Source organism: Lissotriton vulgaris, chromosome 1_2 (assembly GCF_964263255.1).
Source record: "Lissotriton vulgaris chromosome 1_2, aLisVul1.2, whole genome shotgun sequence".
Lineage (NCBI taxonomy): Eukaryota > Metazoa > Chordata > Amphibia > Caudata > Salamandridae > Lissotriton > Lissotriton vulgaris.
Window position 1 is genome coordinate 156,448,230 of NC_141686.1, and position 14,609 is coordinate 156,462,838.

Consider the following 14,609-nt stretch of genomic DNA (forward strand, 5'->3'; position numbering starts at 1 on the left):
AGCAGGAGGAGGAGACGGCGTTGAATTGCTTGGTCATTGAGAGCGTTGAGTCGAGGATGATTCCCAGGTTGCGTGCATGGTCGGTGGGGGTCGGGGCTGCCCCCAGTGCCGTTGGCCACCAGGAGTCGTCCCAGGCTGACTGGTTGGAGCCAAGGATGAGGACCTCCGTCTTGTCCGAGTTCAGCTTCAGATGGCTGATCTTCATCCAGTCGGCCACGGGTTTCATTCCTTCATTGAGGTTGGCTTTGGCGGTGATGGGGTCCTTGGTGAGGAGAGGATCAGTTGAGTGTCGTCGGCGTAGGAGATTATGTTGAGGTTGTGCTGTCGGGCGACGTGTGCGAGCGGGGCCATGTACACGTTGAACAGTGTCGGGCTTAGGGAGGATCCTTGAGGTACGCCGCAGATGATCTCGGAGGCTTTGGAACGCAACGGGGGGGGTGGACGCTCTGGGTTCTGCTGGAGAGGAAGGAGGTGGTCCATTCCAGAGCCTTGTCTCAGAACCCTGCGGCGCGGAGGCGTGCGCATAGTGTGCGGTGGCAGACGGTGTTGAAGGCGGCGGAGAGGTCTAGGAGGATGAGTGCTGCAGTCTCCCCGTTGTCTAGCAGGGTCCTGATGTCGTTGGTGGCGGCGATGAGGGTGGTCTCTGTGCTTTGATTGCTGCGGAACCCTGACTGGGAAGGGTCCAGGATTCTGTTCTCTTCGAGGTATCGGGTTAGCTGTCTGTTAACGATTTTCTCGATGACCTTGGCCGGGAAGGGGAGCAGAGAGATGGGTCGGAGGTTTTTGAGGTCTCTTGGGTCTGCCTTGGATTTTTTGAGTAGGGCGTTGATCTCGGCGTGTTTCCAGCTCTCTGGGAAGGTCGCTGTCTCAAGGGAGAGATTGATGACGTTGCGTAGGTGGGGTGCAATGGAGCTGCTTGCGTATTTGAAGAGGTGGTGCGGGAATGGGTCTGACCGTGAGCCATAGTGGATTGTACTCAGGTTCTTGATGGTGTCATCGACGCTCACGCTGGTCTAGGCTAGAAAGGGAGTGTGGTCGATGGTGTGCGGAGGGTCTGTTGTTTTGCTGTCTGTTGGGGCTGTCTGGGTGTTGAAGCTGTCGTGGATGTCTGCTATCTTGCCGTGGAAGAAGGTGGCGAGGGAGTCGCACAGGGCTTGCGACGGCGGGATGTCGTTGGTGTTGGAGCTGGGGTTGGAGAGTTCCTTCACGATGTTGAAGAGCTCCTTGCTGTCGTGTGCATTGTTTTCGGGGCAGTCTTTGAAGGAGGTCTTCTTGGCAGCCCTGATGAGGTGGTGGTGGTGGTGGTTGCGGACATCATCCTTGTGTGCTGCGTGGCTGTCCTGAGTTTGTTCACTGTGCCATTTCTTCTCTAGTTTCCGGCAGGCTTGCTTGGAATCTAAGAGTTCTGGGGTGAACCAGCTGGCCCTCTTGCTGGTGTCTCTGTGGGGGGGTTTCTTCAGTGGGTGAGGGTGTTAGCGCTGTCCTCGATCCAGCGTCTGAGGTTGTGGGCAGCGACATCAGTGTTAGAGGGTTCGGTGGGTGGGCTGAGAGCAAGGTTTGCATGTAGTTGGTCTTCGGTGATTTTGCTCCAGCAGCGGCGGGGGGATCTGTTGGGTGCGGTGGTGTGAGGTGGGTTTCTGGAAGGTGAAGTGGATGCAGCGGTGGTCGGTCCAGAGGAGATCGGTGGTGTGGCTGACGGAGACGTGCGGGCTTGCAGAGAAGACGGGGTCGAGAGTGTGGCCGGCGGAGTGGATGGGCGTTGCGACGAGTTGTCTCAGTCCGAGGTTGGCGAGGTTATCGATCAGGGTTGTGGAGTTGTTGTTCTCAAGGTGAAAGTTCAGGTCTCCGAGGAGGATGTAGTCGGTGGAGGTCAGGGGGTGTATGAACTGGGGGCAGGGTCCGGGGGGTCGGTAGACAAGGGTGCCTCTGAGGGTCGAGTTGGGGTCTGTGTAGATCTGGAAATGCATGTGTTCGGCGGTGCTGAGCGCGTCGTCGGTGCTAGTCGAGACCCTGATGCTGTTCTTGTGGACGATGGCGATTCCTCCTCCGACTCCGTTGGTGCGGTCTCTGTGGGTGATCTTGTTGCCGTCTGGGATGGCTATGGCAATGTCGGGTGCGGAGGAGTTGTTCAACCAGGTCTCTGTCAGGAAAGCGACATCTGGGGAGGTTGTGTTGAGCAGGTCCCAGAGCTCGACGGCGTGTTTGCGTGCGGAGTGGGTGTTCAGTAGTATGCATCGGAGGTGGTTGAGGACTTTCTTGGCGGGTGGTTTGTCTGCTCTGTAGCTGGTGTAGTTGCAGTTCCGGCAGTTGAAGGGACCGTGTGTGCGTTTCGAGGCAGACTTGAAGCAGTTGTGGGTCCGTCTGGGGTTGAGAGCATGCAAAGTGCTGGCGTCGCAGTGGTGGCGGGTGCGGGGGCCAGGTGTTCTGGTGCTGGGCACGGTCCAGGTGCGGGTGGATGCATACAGGCTTGCTGCGCGCCAGCCGCGTGTTACCGCGCAGCGGCCGGCATGTGTGGGGAGGTGGGAGTGAGGAATAGCTGAGAGGTGGGAGGCGGGGGCAGCGAATGGGCAGAAAGGGGGGCGGAGCCGCAGGGGACGCAGTTGCAGGGGCGGTGAGGGGCGACGAAGGAAACAGAAGGCAAAGAGGCATAACAATTGAGGGGGAAACGAGTGGCACAGAGGGCAGAAAGGTCACAAAAAGGGCAAAAATTTCACAAGAATACAGGGGGAAACGAGTGGCACAGAAGGCAAAAGGTCACAGGAAGGGCAAAAAGGTCACAGGAAATGGGGGGGGAAACGAGTGGCACAGAGGGCAAAAGGTCACAAGAAAGGGCAGAAATGTCACACAAAAAACGAGGGGAAACCAGTGGCACAGAAGCCAGAAAGGTCCAGAAATGCAGGGGCAGCTAAGCAACAGAAGGCAAAAACGGGTAGAGAGACACGGGCCGCGAGGGGAGCAGAAGGAAAAACCGGGCAGAGAGACACGGGGGCTGCGACGGGAGCAGAAGTGATACCGGGCAGAGAGACACAGGGGCAGCGAGGGAAAGAACGGGTACAGGCGGTGCTGTGCGGAGGGGGAGCGACCTACCAGGAAGGGTCAAGCGTCGCTCTCCGCACTGTGCAGCGGCCGGCCTATATGGGGAGGTGGGAGAGAGAAGCAGCTGGGAGGCGGGAGGGGGGGGCAGCGAATGGGCAGTCAGGGGGGCGGGGGTGCAGCAGCGAGGGGCGACAAAGAAAACCGAAGGCAAAAGGGCACAACAATTGAGGGAAAATGAGTGGAACAGAGGCAGAAAGGTCCCAGGAAAGGGCAGATAAGGTTACTAAATATGTGGGGAAATGAGTGGCACAGAGGCAGAAAGGTCCCAAGAAAGGGTAGAAAAGGTTACAAAAAACAGGGGGGAAATGAGTGGCACAGAGGCATAAAGGTCCCAAGAAAGGGCAGAAAAGGTCACAAAAAACGGGGGAAACGAGTGGCACAGATGCATAAAGGTCACAAGAAAGAGCAGAAGAGGTCACAAAAAACAGGGGGAAACGAGTGGCACAGAAGCAGAAAGGTCACAAGAAAGAGCAGAAGAGGTCACAAAAAGCGGGGAGAAACTAGTGGCACAGAGGCAGAAAGGTCACAAGAAAGAGCAGAAGAGGTCACAAAAAACAGGGGGAAACGAGTGGCACAGAAGCAGAAAGGTCACAAGAAAGAGCAGAAGAGGTCACAAAAAGCGGGGAGAAACGAGTGGCACAGAAGCAGAAAGGTCACAAGAAAGGGCAGAAAGGTCACAGAAATGTAGGGGCAGCTAAGCAACAAAAGGCAAAACGGGCAGAGAGACCCATGTCTGGGGTACTGGTTTTCAGATACAACTAGCAAAAACTTAAGTATGCAGCTGATAAACTTGCAAAGGAGGTACGCACCAGGCACTGAATCTTTAAAAGATATAAGTTTATTGCACTAGACATGAGTAAAAACAAAGCTAACCAAAGAAAATGATCAAAATAAAATCAGCTGTTTCCGGTTCACCACAAAGCATTGTTGTCCCTCATCAATTAACTTGGTGCATTTCTTTCAAGACAAATCTACCACATCCCACCGATTAAAGAAGATGGAAACACGGCTCTGTGCACGAGGACACAGAATGACAGCTCATGAGGGGACCAGTGCCCATGCTAGTCCATGCCCTGATCTCTTCATCACCACCTAGGCGTCTGTCTTGTCCTTAAGAATTAACACATCTCTCGCACTCAAGGAGGACTCCAAGGCTCTTCCATATGCATCCGACTCCCCGCTTCTCAAAACAACCTTAAGAAAGGTGTCCCCAATTACTGAGGCTTAACAGCTACAAACAAAAGGTTCACAAGCACAAAACGTAGCTTTCCTACTCTCTCCTCAAAGCCATAACTCTAAAAAAGTTCTCTCCAAAAGAAGAAAAAAAATGGTGGATGATCCTATTTTTTCGTACTTTGGACTAGCCCTCTCTCCGCGACCCAAGCAAGGTTGAAGAGTCTACGTAACACGTGCATGGTCACACCTTCCCCTGCTAACCATTCCATACTTTGCTGGCGTGGGTTTCATAATAAGGAAATAGTATATGGCTGTGGTGCTATTAGAGGGAATGGGACATAAAGCATTTGTGTTGCTTAAGATTGAAAATAAGGACATCCTTTGTGATATAAATTGAATGCCCTACAAGTGCCTGTGGGGGGCACGAGGAGCCCTCGTGACTGAGAGTTAAATAGCAGGAGATGTGCTGGTCAGGATTGAGGTTCACTGGAGAAACGCCTGCATACGATGTCCTGGAGTGCTGTGCTGTGCAATGCTGAGCCGAAGAGCAGTTGGTTGAATCTTTAACTAGCATGGAGTGGTGCAAGGGTTAGCAGGTTAGCAGTACTTGACAAGCTGCTGGAGGTGGAGCAGGAGCTACTCAAGCTCAGGACTGAAGGCTGCGGAGATAGGTAGGCGCGTTGTACCAAACCTACATTAACAGGAAGCGCTGCAGGTCAGGACCGCGGTACAATAAAATGATCGCATGGAGTGTCCCAGAGCTGCTGATCCGAAATGAGGTGAGTTGAAATCTTAAGGTGCATGGTGATGAGATCACGAGGGCTGCTGACCTTTGCAAAGTGGTGCTAACATTCGGTGGTTGATATTAAATTAGAAACATGCCAATAAAATGTTTCTATAAAAAAAAAATCGGATTTGAGGTACATTGGCAGAGCCAGGTCTTCCTCTAAAAATCAAAGAGTGACGCAGTTCAGATTGCTGCTCGCTGCCCCTCAAGCTTCTTCGCCATCTGGCGGCTATCGCACAGAGGCAGTGATCGAAGGAAGCAGCGCTGCTGTACATAGCCGGGTTAACAGGTACACAATATGTGCACTCACCCAGACCTTCGAGTCCACTGTGGTACAAGGACGGTACAGAAGGACTCGCCTCAATGGAGAATCAGGATTGATGAGCCCCTAGATTTGGAGCTCTGGGATAACCTGGCAACTGGATTACATGGCATTCTGGAGAAGTAGAACATCACTTACTCTGTGTATGCACTGGTTGTTGTCAGCTGTTGGCAATTAAAATAGGGCACTGATAAATTTCGATTTTTACTGAAACAGATTTCTCTGCATCTGGCTTCACTTCTTATGGGGATGGATGCCTTTCCCCCCCTCTGACTAATCAGGATTCATTAGTTGTGTTTTGTCTCCAAACCTGTGTGATCGAAAGCGCTTTGCGTGATGCCTACGGAGTAATACAGCGTTGCACGAGATGTAGCTTCTCCAGTGTAGGGGTGCACCATCCATTTGCTAGGGCGCCATATGGTGTTATGGAGATGCAAGACCTCTGTGTAGATTCTGATTGGAGGAAATCCTGCAGGCCAGGGCACCAGAGCAGTGTGCAGAGCCCAGTGACTTCCTGTGATGCAGAGTTGAGTTGTGTCAGCAGAGCTGTGCACGGACCCCCTTGCAGGAGTACCTAAGATGGTAGCGCTGGAAAATCAGGTTTGTGGTTGAGTGGTTAAACTGTTGGGTAATGATTGCAGTAGAGGGCATTTGTGTATTAGAGTTGAGGTGCATATGCAAGTCCATGCATGTAGTCCATGTGTGGAAAGACAGGGGGGACATTTGACTATTGATTTGTATTTGCAAATATTGTGTGCCTATGTTAATAAACAATATTGTATTATATGTCTGTGTAGCATGGGAAGATTCCAGTGTTTCTTTTCACACTTCTCTTTCTTTAGGTACCATGTTTGGACGAAGGGGCACGCTCCTACCAATTTTGCTAAGTGGCGGACCGCCACTACACCATACCGCGTGGACTGGGAAGCAGACTTTGAGCCGTATGTGGTGGTGAGGCGGGACAGCCCCGAGTATGACCGGCGATTTGTCGGGTTCGGCTGGAACAAAGTGGCACACATCATGGAGTTAGATGCGCAGGTACTTACAGAGAGCTGTTCTGTGTGCATCTCTTCATCATCTATGCACAGAGCTCTGGGTCAAGGGCAGGAGTTTCTTTTCAGAAAGATATTGATTGAAGCTGGGAAAGGCAGTCACCTAAAACCTCTTTCAGCAGCATACTTCCGAGTGTGAGGCTATGGGTAAATGTATCAAGTAGGGTGAGGCAGTGAAAAAAGTCTGCCTGAAAATAGCCTTTTTTTGCCTGGGATCGCCTGAGCCCAATATCACCTAGTAGGCACTATCATGTCTAAACACCCGAGAGTCCCTGAATCCTCCATCAGAGAGACAGATATAAAAACTTGACTCCACACACCCCTTCATACACAACACACATACACACACCTTTCCTATTTCGCTTTCTCATTATCTGTACCTCTCTCACGACTACAATGTCATACTCCGTAAGGCCCCGATTCAAAGCTGTCCACTCCTCATTGCCATATCCTACTCTCTCCCACACCCTCCTTTCTACCCCTCTCTGAAACCATCCATCCTCAGTTTTTGCCTCTTGTTCTCCCACCTACCCATCCAGTCGACCAGCCACCCATGGTTGTGACTGTACGTCTCCAACGGCCAGTGATGTACAAACTTTTCAGGGTAGATCATTCTATTCACAAGAATCCTCCCTTATTTCCTCTCCCTTGTTCCTTCTGGTTTTCTCTAAGCCTGGGCAAAGCACTACGCTACGCAGTTCGCGTAGTGCTACTCGTAGCTCGCGAAGTGCCCTTCGTGTAGCTACGCGTAGCGCTATTTCGCGAACTACGTCTAGGGTTAGTACTCTCTACATTTCCTTTTACCTCTTAACACCCCCTCCCCATATCATCTTGAGGTGTCATATAACATGGTTTTATAAGATGGTTACATAGAAGGAAAGTAACAGATAAAGCAAGCGTAATCCTCTTTTACTCCCCCATTCCAGGCCAATCATCCTAACCTTACACAAGGAGTAAGGAGGCTCCCTAGCAAAGATTAGGGAGTTATGAATGTGCATGGCGTCACTGCCTGTTTCCACAAGTAATTCTGGTTGAATGAGTTCTGACCAATGGTCTTAACAAGATAGCCACATGGGAGAGCTCTGCTGCTTTTCCCGCGTAACCTGTAGCAGGTTCCTAATACTTAATTAACACGTGTGAACAACTAGCTCAAAGAAAGAACTGATTTAAGAAAAGTATCTTATATTTTAACATTAAAATATGTGTTCCTATTTATTTGCTATCTGATCAATAAAAACCATTGCATACATCATAAGTAATTTATTAAAAAAAGATAAATGTATGAACATTAGCCCTAAAGCTTTTATACAAAAATACAAACTGTTAATTAGGGTGTTTGTGAAAATTAGGAAAGAATGAAGGTGAAGAAATTAAAAAGAAATGTTGGGCATCTTGCAGAATCTGTAGAGGTCTCCACTGACAATGTAATCAATATTTCTCAAAAGTTAACTAAGCCAGCACAAATCTTCGGATTAGTTCCTATGATCATGTATGTATTGTTATGTTGTATTCGTGTGTATAGCTCTCTAATCACCCGCGATGGTATGCATGCGCCTGGGCAGGTGTATAGGTTTGTGGTCCCCAAGGTGCTTATATGAGGAGCCAGGCGTTGAATAAGGTAGGCACAGAACTGTTACTCCCCTGCTCAGTAATTCTGTACTGCAGGGCCCTGGCACCTTGTTTTCCTTACATTTCTGGTTGCCTTCTCCTCGTTTGTCTTGGACAGAACCACATCAGAACATCTGCTTTCAACCCATTTGTGAAGGTCGCTAAGCACTTCACAGCAATACGCTTCTGTTTCTTCTTGCTTGGGAAACAGCCGTCTGGTTCATGGCTGTAGCTTGGGTTCCACCATCTGAATACAGTGTGGTTCGTGCAGATGAAGGGAACAAGGTGCTTCATCTACCACCGTAGAAGTTTAAACTCATCATTCGGTGGAAGCGTCCAGAATTGGATAAGGGAGCTTAGACGCCCAGGCTAGTGCCAGGCACCTCTTCAGTCACTATAGAGGCAACATACACTGAGTGGGCAAACGTAGCATCTGTAAGTAAGCACAGGAGGGTGAAAGCACTGGTTCTCACAGCTATATTTTGCCCGGTACACTACAGATTTGTGCAGCTAGAACCAGTTGCAAGTACTAGGAATTGGGCATTAATAATCCAGGAGCTGAAGGCCACTGGACAACCAGATCTTCATGTTTTCTTCCACCGTGGGGTCCAGTTTGTCTTCCCATGTGGATTTTGGGAGAATTGGGTCAGCTCTTTACCATTGGATTGATCTGGCTTCTCCTCCGTGTGATACAATACTGCATATGAAGGTTGACTTCCCCACTCCAAACCCCCCTACCCCCTCCTCTGAGTCTGTTTTGAGGCTCCATATGGTTGCATTAGAGAGTCGGGATAGACCTTTCTTGTGGGCACTCTTCAGGTCTGTTGCACGCTGACAAGGCCAGTCCTACTCGAGACTCCTCCTCATGCACGGTTCACCAGTCCCATTCCACTCCCATCTGGTGTGGGAGGAAGTTGACCGGACAAAGTCAGCAAAATTGGTCTGTAAGACACCTTGTCACAAGAAGAACCACAATGCTACACTGTGCAGGCACCAAAGCAAGAAGTCTAGAAGGCGTGAGGTGATCGCATGAACCGAGCTCATCCCAACAAGCGATAGCATTGACCAGTCTCGCTGTCACACCAGTGTTTAATTTGTAAAGAAACATAAGTGCGGGTGCTCTGGTCAGGAGGCAGCTTGCACCAGCCTATTTCTCCTGTTAGCGCCGCCTAAAACAGACCCAACTACAAACCATGGAAGTTGGGAGAGGATGTGATGTAATGGCCTGAGCTGCCGACTTCGCAGCTGGGGAATCAGGTTTGCCTCTTGGTGTCGGCTCAACATCCTGTGATTCTGGGCAAATCACTTAATCTCCCTGTAAATAAATGTGTCCTTAAGTGGTGCTCATGAAAAACACTGGTGCTGATAATTAAGTGCCGGTGCAGAGCACCCGAAACCACCAGCTCAAGTAAAGCAGTGTCACACCCACCTGTAATCTTCTGTCACAGACTGACTGAGGAGTGTGTGACTCCATCTTCCTCAACAAATTTTGGAAGCCGTTGAATGTGTTCTTGGCTCTCTCTCATTTGTCATTCAAAAATAGATCTAGCATTTCACCAATACCCAATGTCCACTTTGATCAGATCGCTACAGTACAGGGTCTGGTGGCTCAGTGGACTAATGGGTCCACTGTGGGGATCTGTGTTCACACTCATGGTCACAGGTTTAAATCCCGGCGGGTCCACTCGGCCTTCCATCCTTCTGAGGTTGATAAAAGGAGTACTATTGAGTAGGGTAATAATAAAGATCTGTTAATCAGCACCAAGATACCCTTGGTTGAACGTGCGCTTTACAAATACACTTGTTATCGTCTTTCAGTACCCTTATCTAGAAAGGTTGATTTGCTGGGGGAATTTTCAGACTATTTTAAGGAGACAGACTTGGAAAAGGATGTCACAGTGCTTGGGAGGATTTCACTGTGCTTGGTAGTAGAATGAAAACCAGATCTCCACTGAGTCCTGTCTCATGTCTGTTGGTCATGAATAATTATACTCTCCTATTGTGTAAGGTTTTTGAGGCAAATACGTTTTACTCTCCATAAAGTGCTTCCATCAATGTTCTTGAAGCTGTTGCAAACAATCACCGGCTACCATTTATCATTGTTGCGGTTTTATAGTGTCAGGTACCTTTCCAGCAGGATCACAAAAAGTTCCTCCAGTTCCACATGGGGACCAGTAGTTCCAGTTCTAGATAATGGCCTTAGGCCCCAATGCAGTCCCAAAGGTTTTTTTAAATATAGTTTTGTTAGCAGCATTGCAGCAGATGAAAACACGTTGCTGCTGTCCCCGTCTGAACGTTGTTTCTGATCAATGCATATTACATGGAGCAGCTTGTGCCCTATATGGCCATCTTAATTGGACCATTTTGAATCTTAGGTTCTCAGCCAGCTTTCCAAAGTCCTTTTTGATACCATAGCAGTGGCCATTCTTTATATGGGCCTGTTGAAAGTCTTTCCTCCCGTGGAAAATGAGAAGGTAATCAAAGAGGTTATTCTTGGAGAGAAATGACATGGTTGACTGGTCGTTTAAGAGATTCCTTTGGCTGCTTGACTCCTTAATTGGCCTCAGTGTTCAGACCACTTCAGCTTCGCCTGATGAAGCACTGAGATCAGTTCCTGGATAGCCAGTCCAAGACCACCAGCGCTGAAGCGGGGGAGAGTGCTCTAAATGTACTGTGTTGCTCTCAGAGCAAACTCCTACTAGTGAGGATGGAAGGTCCACTGTGGAGCCCTTTATTTGTGCATCTTATTTGATGTCCCTAACACATCCTACACATTTGCTTGCTCAAGTTGAGCATGAGCTTCCTGCTCATTGAGGTCCCAACAACCAGTGGTCAGATACAAGGTAACCTTGATGCACATGATTGGCACCATGGCACCAGTGGACCAGTTCCCAAAACATGATCTCCTAGATTGCATGGATACCTACCCAAGGAGCAGACCGATTATAGTGACCGCTTAACCAAGCTGTGATTGACTCCATATTTTGGGCCCTGGGATACCATATATGGATGGATTTTAAAACTAACAGAATGCGCCAACCTTGCACCCTGGATGTGCCATATCCCCTTCAAACATACAAAGACAGCTGAAGGCCACTCTGGTTGCCCTGTCTGATCCCGCCATGTAGGATTCATGGACATCTGCAGTAGGACGTCAAATGTAAGACGTGCTATCCATTGAGGATTGGAGCGTTCTCTATCCCTGCTCAGTCTCTCAGCTTGAGCACCTAGGTCCACAGAAACGCCTCTGTTTATGCTTGGTCTGTCTTCATACACTCTCTGTCTTGATAGGTTCTAAGAAATCCAACCACTGTCCTGACAACAAACGCAGGTGTTTGAGATTATGCTCCCATGTCTTGCTGTTGAATCACATCATGTCATCCTCGAGATGCGGAAAGCAGTTAGGGATGCAACTTGTTCTACCATCTCTGCAGCCACTGAAACCTACAGATATAAACACAAGAAATAATTTTCCACCTTTGAAGAGTCTATCCAGCTTCCTCTGACTGGTCTGTTGAATGTATTCCCTTTGTTGAGAATGCTACTGTTGAGGTGGGACCTCATCTTTGTTGTGTCTCACCTGATCTTTATGACCTTAAGAGGAATGGCGAGTTAAAGCTGCTTTCATGAAAGACTGCATTCCAAAACATGCCATTACACCACCAAGGAGCATAAGCAATTGTGAGACTTATGTGCCTCTGGATAGTACATCATACACCTGATGGATAAGTTGGTGCTCATAATCTACCACTCATTTACCCAAAAGTGAGGACTAATTTTCACGCTAATGAAAATCACTCCCTCTCGGCACTGCTGCGACACAGTATCAATGCCATGATCACTCTTCATTTCTCTCTGGTCAGGGCAAGGCATGATTATTCTTCTGAACCAACATATTGATACACACTGTGAGCAAAACAAGTCATTCACAAATCAAAACTACTTGATGGATTCCATTCTGAATATATTCCATGGCTATTCCTTACATAGAGAAAATGATTTTACATTGAATGCCCATACAGAATCTACCACAGCCCTGGCATCATCATCAGAAATCTCCATGTGTGCTCCTGGGATAGAGAGGCAGTGTGTAGTAATGTAAGAATGAGGGTAGGCAGAGTTGATGATGAATCCAAAAGGAAGTTTATTCTTCAGTTCAAGCAGGAGTAATTAGTTACAGGATTTGGAAGTTATAAGTAGTAGAAGCCCCACCGGGAGCCACATCCCAGCGGCTCAGCCCTCACATTTCAACAGCTGTTCACTCATCCAGGTACACTTGAACATTCTATGACATCACCCACACTATGGCTGAGCAGCAGGGCACATAATATCAATGAAGAAATGCACACCAGCAAGAACAGATTGCCACCCAGTGCCACAATAGGAGTCAGCACACATGCTTTCTACAAGCATTATGTTCTGAGTGTTTCATCCCAAAGTAATGCACAGTTCAACCAAAAGGTCTTGCGAAACCCCATTGCTTATACCATTGGATGCCTGATGCAAGTTTTTCCAAGCTTTCTTATAATCTCCTGCTGTGGACTCTCCTCTCAAGGTGGGAGTAGCAGTATTTCCGAGTTACCTTGAGGTGCCCTCAGTCACTCCTCATCTTCTGACTCTCTCATACGTGCATGCTCTTGTGCCTTCTTATCTGCTATCCATGAAATCTATGTCAGTGCTAGGCTTCTGTGTAAAAGGGAATTGTCGAGGATGCTACGCCCTCATGATGTAGAGGGTATAACTACCTACATGCACCATGCAACTCCCTGTATTGACAGTATCGAGAAGCAATTTCTTGTCCAGCCACAAGGTAACCATATGTTGCGAATCAGAGAGAGACAGTAGACCGGTCTAACAGTCCCCACAAGGGTAACTTTATTCTCTTTTTCTCTTTTTACAGGAGTACGAGTTCACCGTCCTTCCTAACGCCTACATGATCCACATGCCACACGCTCCCAGCTTTGACATCACCAAGTTCCGGTCAAATAAGCAGTACCGAATTTGCCTAAAGACCCTGAAGGAGGAGTTCCAGCAGGACATGTCTCGGCGCTATGGTTTCACAGCCTTGAAATACCTCACTGCAGAGAACAACAGCTAGCAGGACACCTACAGGGATAACCATCTTCATGAGGCGCCCATTATGACGGGAGAAGGACACCTACGTGAAGCCGAGACGAGGGCCTTCTCTCCCTCCGTCCAGGGCTGAGACATGTCGCTGCTGAGGAGGGTCGCTGACTCCAGCGGGAAAGGTACGGGGGGAGTTGCACACCCCGAGGAAGAATGTGGTGCCTTCAGCGTGGGCACCATTCTCTTACTGAACAGCCCTTGAAACAGAATGAGGTTAAGGAAGACATTGTCCTCTCATCTCAAGTAAGCCAGTCCTGCAGTGTTTGAGATGTTCCCCAGCCTGCAACTGGAATAGACATCACTTTCAGGAGGGAACACCACCAGCGTCTGCTGAAACCTGAATGAGAGTCCCTACCCCTGCTATGCAGACTGCACAACCCCTGAAAGTACTGCAAGTCAACCACAGCCTAACTAGGGAACTCTATAGAGGACTGGACCACCACTGGTTACTTGACTTTGTTCTTGTGACTCTTTCTATGAACCTTTTTCCATCCACAGAAGAATCGCGATTCATTCCCTCACCTCAGAAGCCATTTCATTGTCCTTTCTTTCTTGAGATAAAAGCAGGTTTGATAAAGTATATACAGATATATATATATATATAATTGCACATACATTTGATGATGACTCATGATCACGACTTAAGGGACGAAAGATGTTTTGGACTGGATGTACGGGTTGCTGTGGTTGCACTAGTCCAGATATCACTTTCTACCCTTTCTTCCATCCATCTCCTTAGCTAATGTTTCTGGCTGAAGAAGAGTATGATGTGCGTCTTGAACATACAGTGAAGTACAGTCGGACGTCTATGACATCATTGCACATGCAACGCACTACATTACTTCCAAGTGGCCTGGTTGCACAAAGGAGATGTTGCTAAAAGTGCAAGCTGGGCTTTCACTGTAGCACCTGTTGGGCATTGTGGACTTGTAAAACATGAGAAATTATACTGTACTCCTGAGTCAGACTACTGTACCTTATGGCTTTGTTACCCACAAAATGTATAGTGATGTTGAGTGCGGCTGGTGAGCTGACAGAATGTAACTGGAACACAATATTTCAGAGTGCATCCACAAATGCTCCCAATGATGGCATTCATTATTGTTGAGTGCCATTGTTGGACTTGGTATTCTGATTGTGCTCGAGGCATAAAGTACATAGCTTAGTGTCTCTGTTAGATTTACTGGTCTGGTTGTACCTAGGCAACACCCCAACTCTAAGCTCACCTGTTGGATGTGGTGCCCCCAGATACATATGTGAGTGTGGTAGTAACTAGACCTCCATGGTCTGGTCATATCTGTCGTGTTTTTCTATAGGCAGCACCTGAACCCCTCTCTGACTATTAAGCCTCAAATTCTACTGTTTTAAAGAGTCCTTCAGGGGAGCATTATTTATGAAGGTTTTTAAGTCTAATCAACAGATGCATGGAGAACATACCCTC

At 48.5% G+C, this 14,609-nt stretch overlaps 1 protein-coding gene across 3 annotated transcripts in view; it reads left to right on the forward strand.

The window, feature by feature from the left end:
* LARGE1 (LARGE xylosyl- and glucuronyltransferase 1) overlaps positions 1–14,135 on the forward strand; it is a 1,180,278-nt gene extending 1,166,143 nt beyond the window's left edge. For all 3 annotated transcript variants that reach the window (XM_086953009.1, XM_086953010.1, XM_086953008.1), the window contains exons 14-15: positions 6,224–6,419; positions 12,942–14,135. In XM_086953009.1, the coding sequence (XP_086809135.1) occupies positions 6,224–6,419; positions 12,942–13,139 (394 nt within the window). In that variant the 3' untranslated portion in view covers positions 13,140–14,135. The remainder of the gene's footprint in view (positions 1–6,223; positions 6,420–12,941) is intronic.
* The last annotated feature ends 474 nt before the right edge of the window (positions 14,136–14,609 follow it).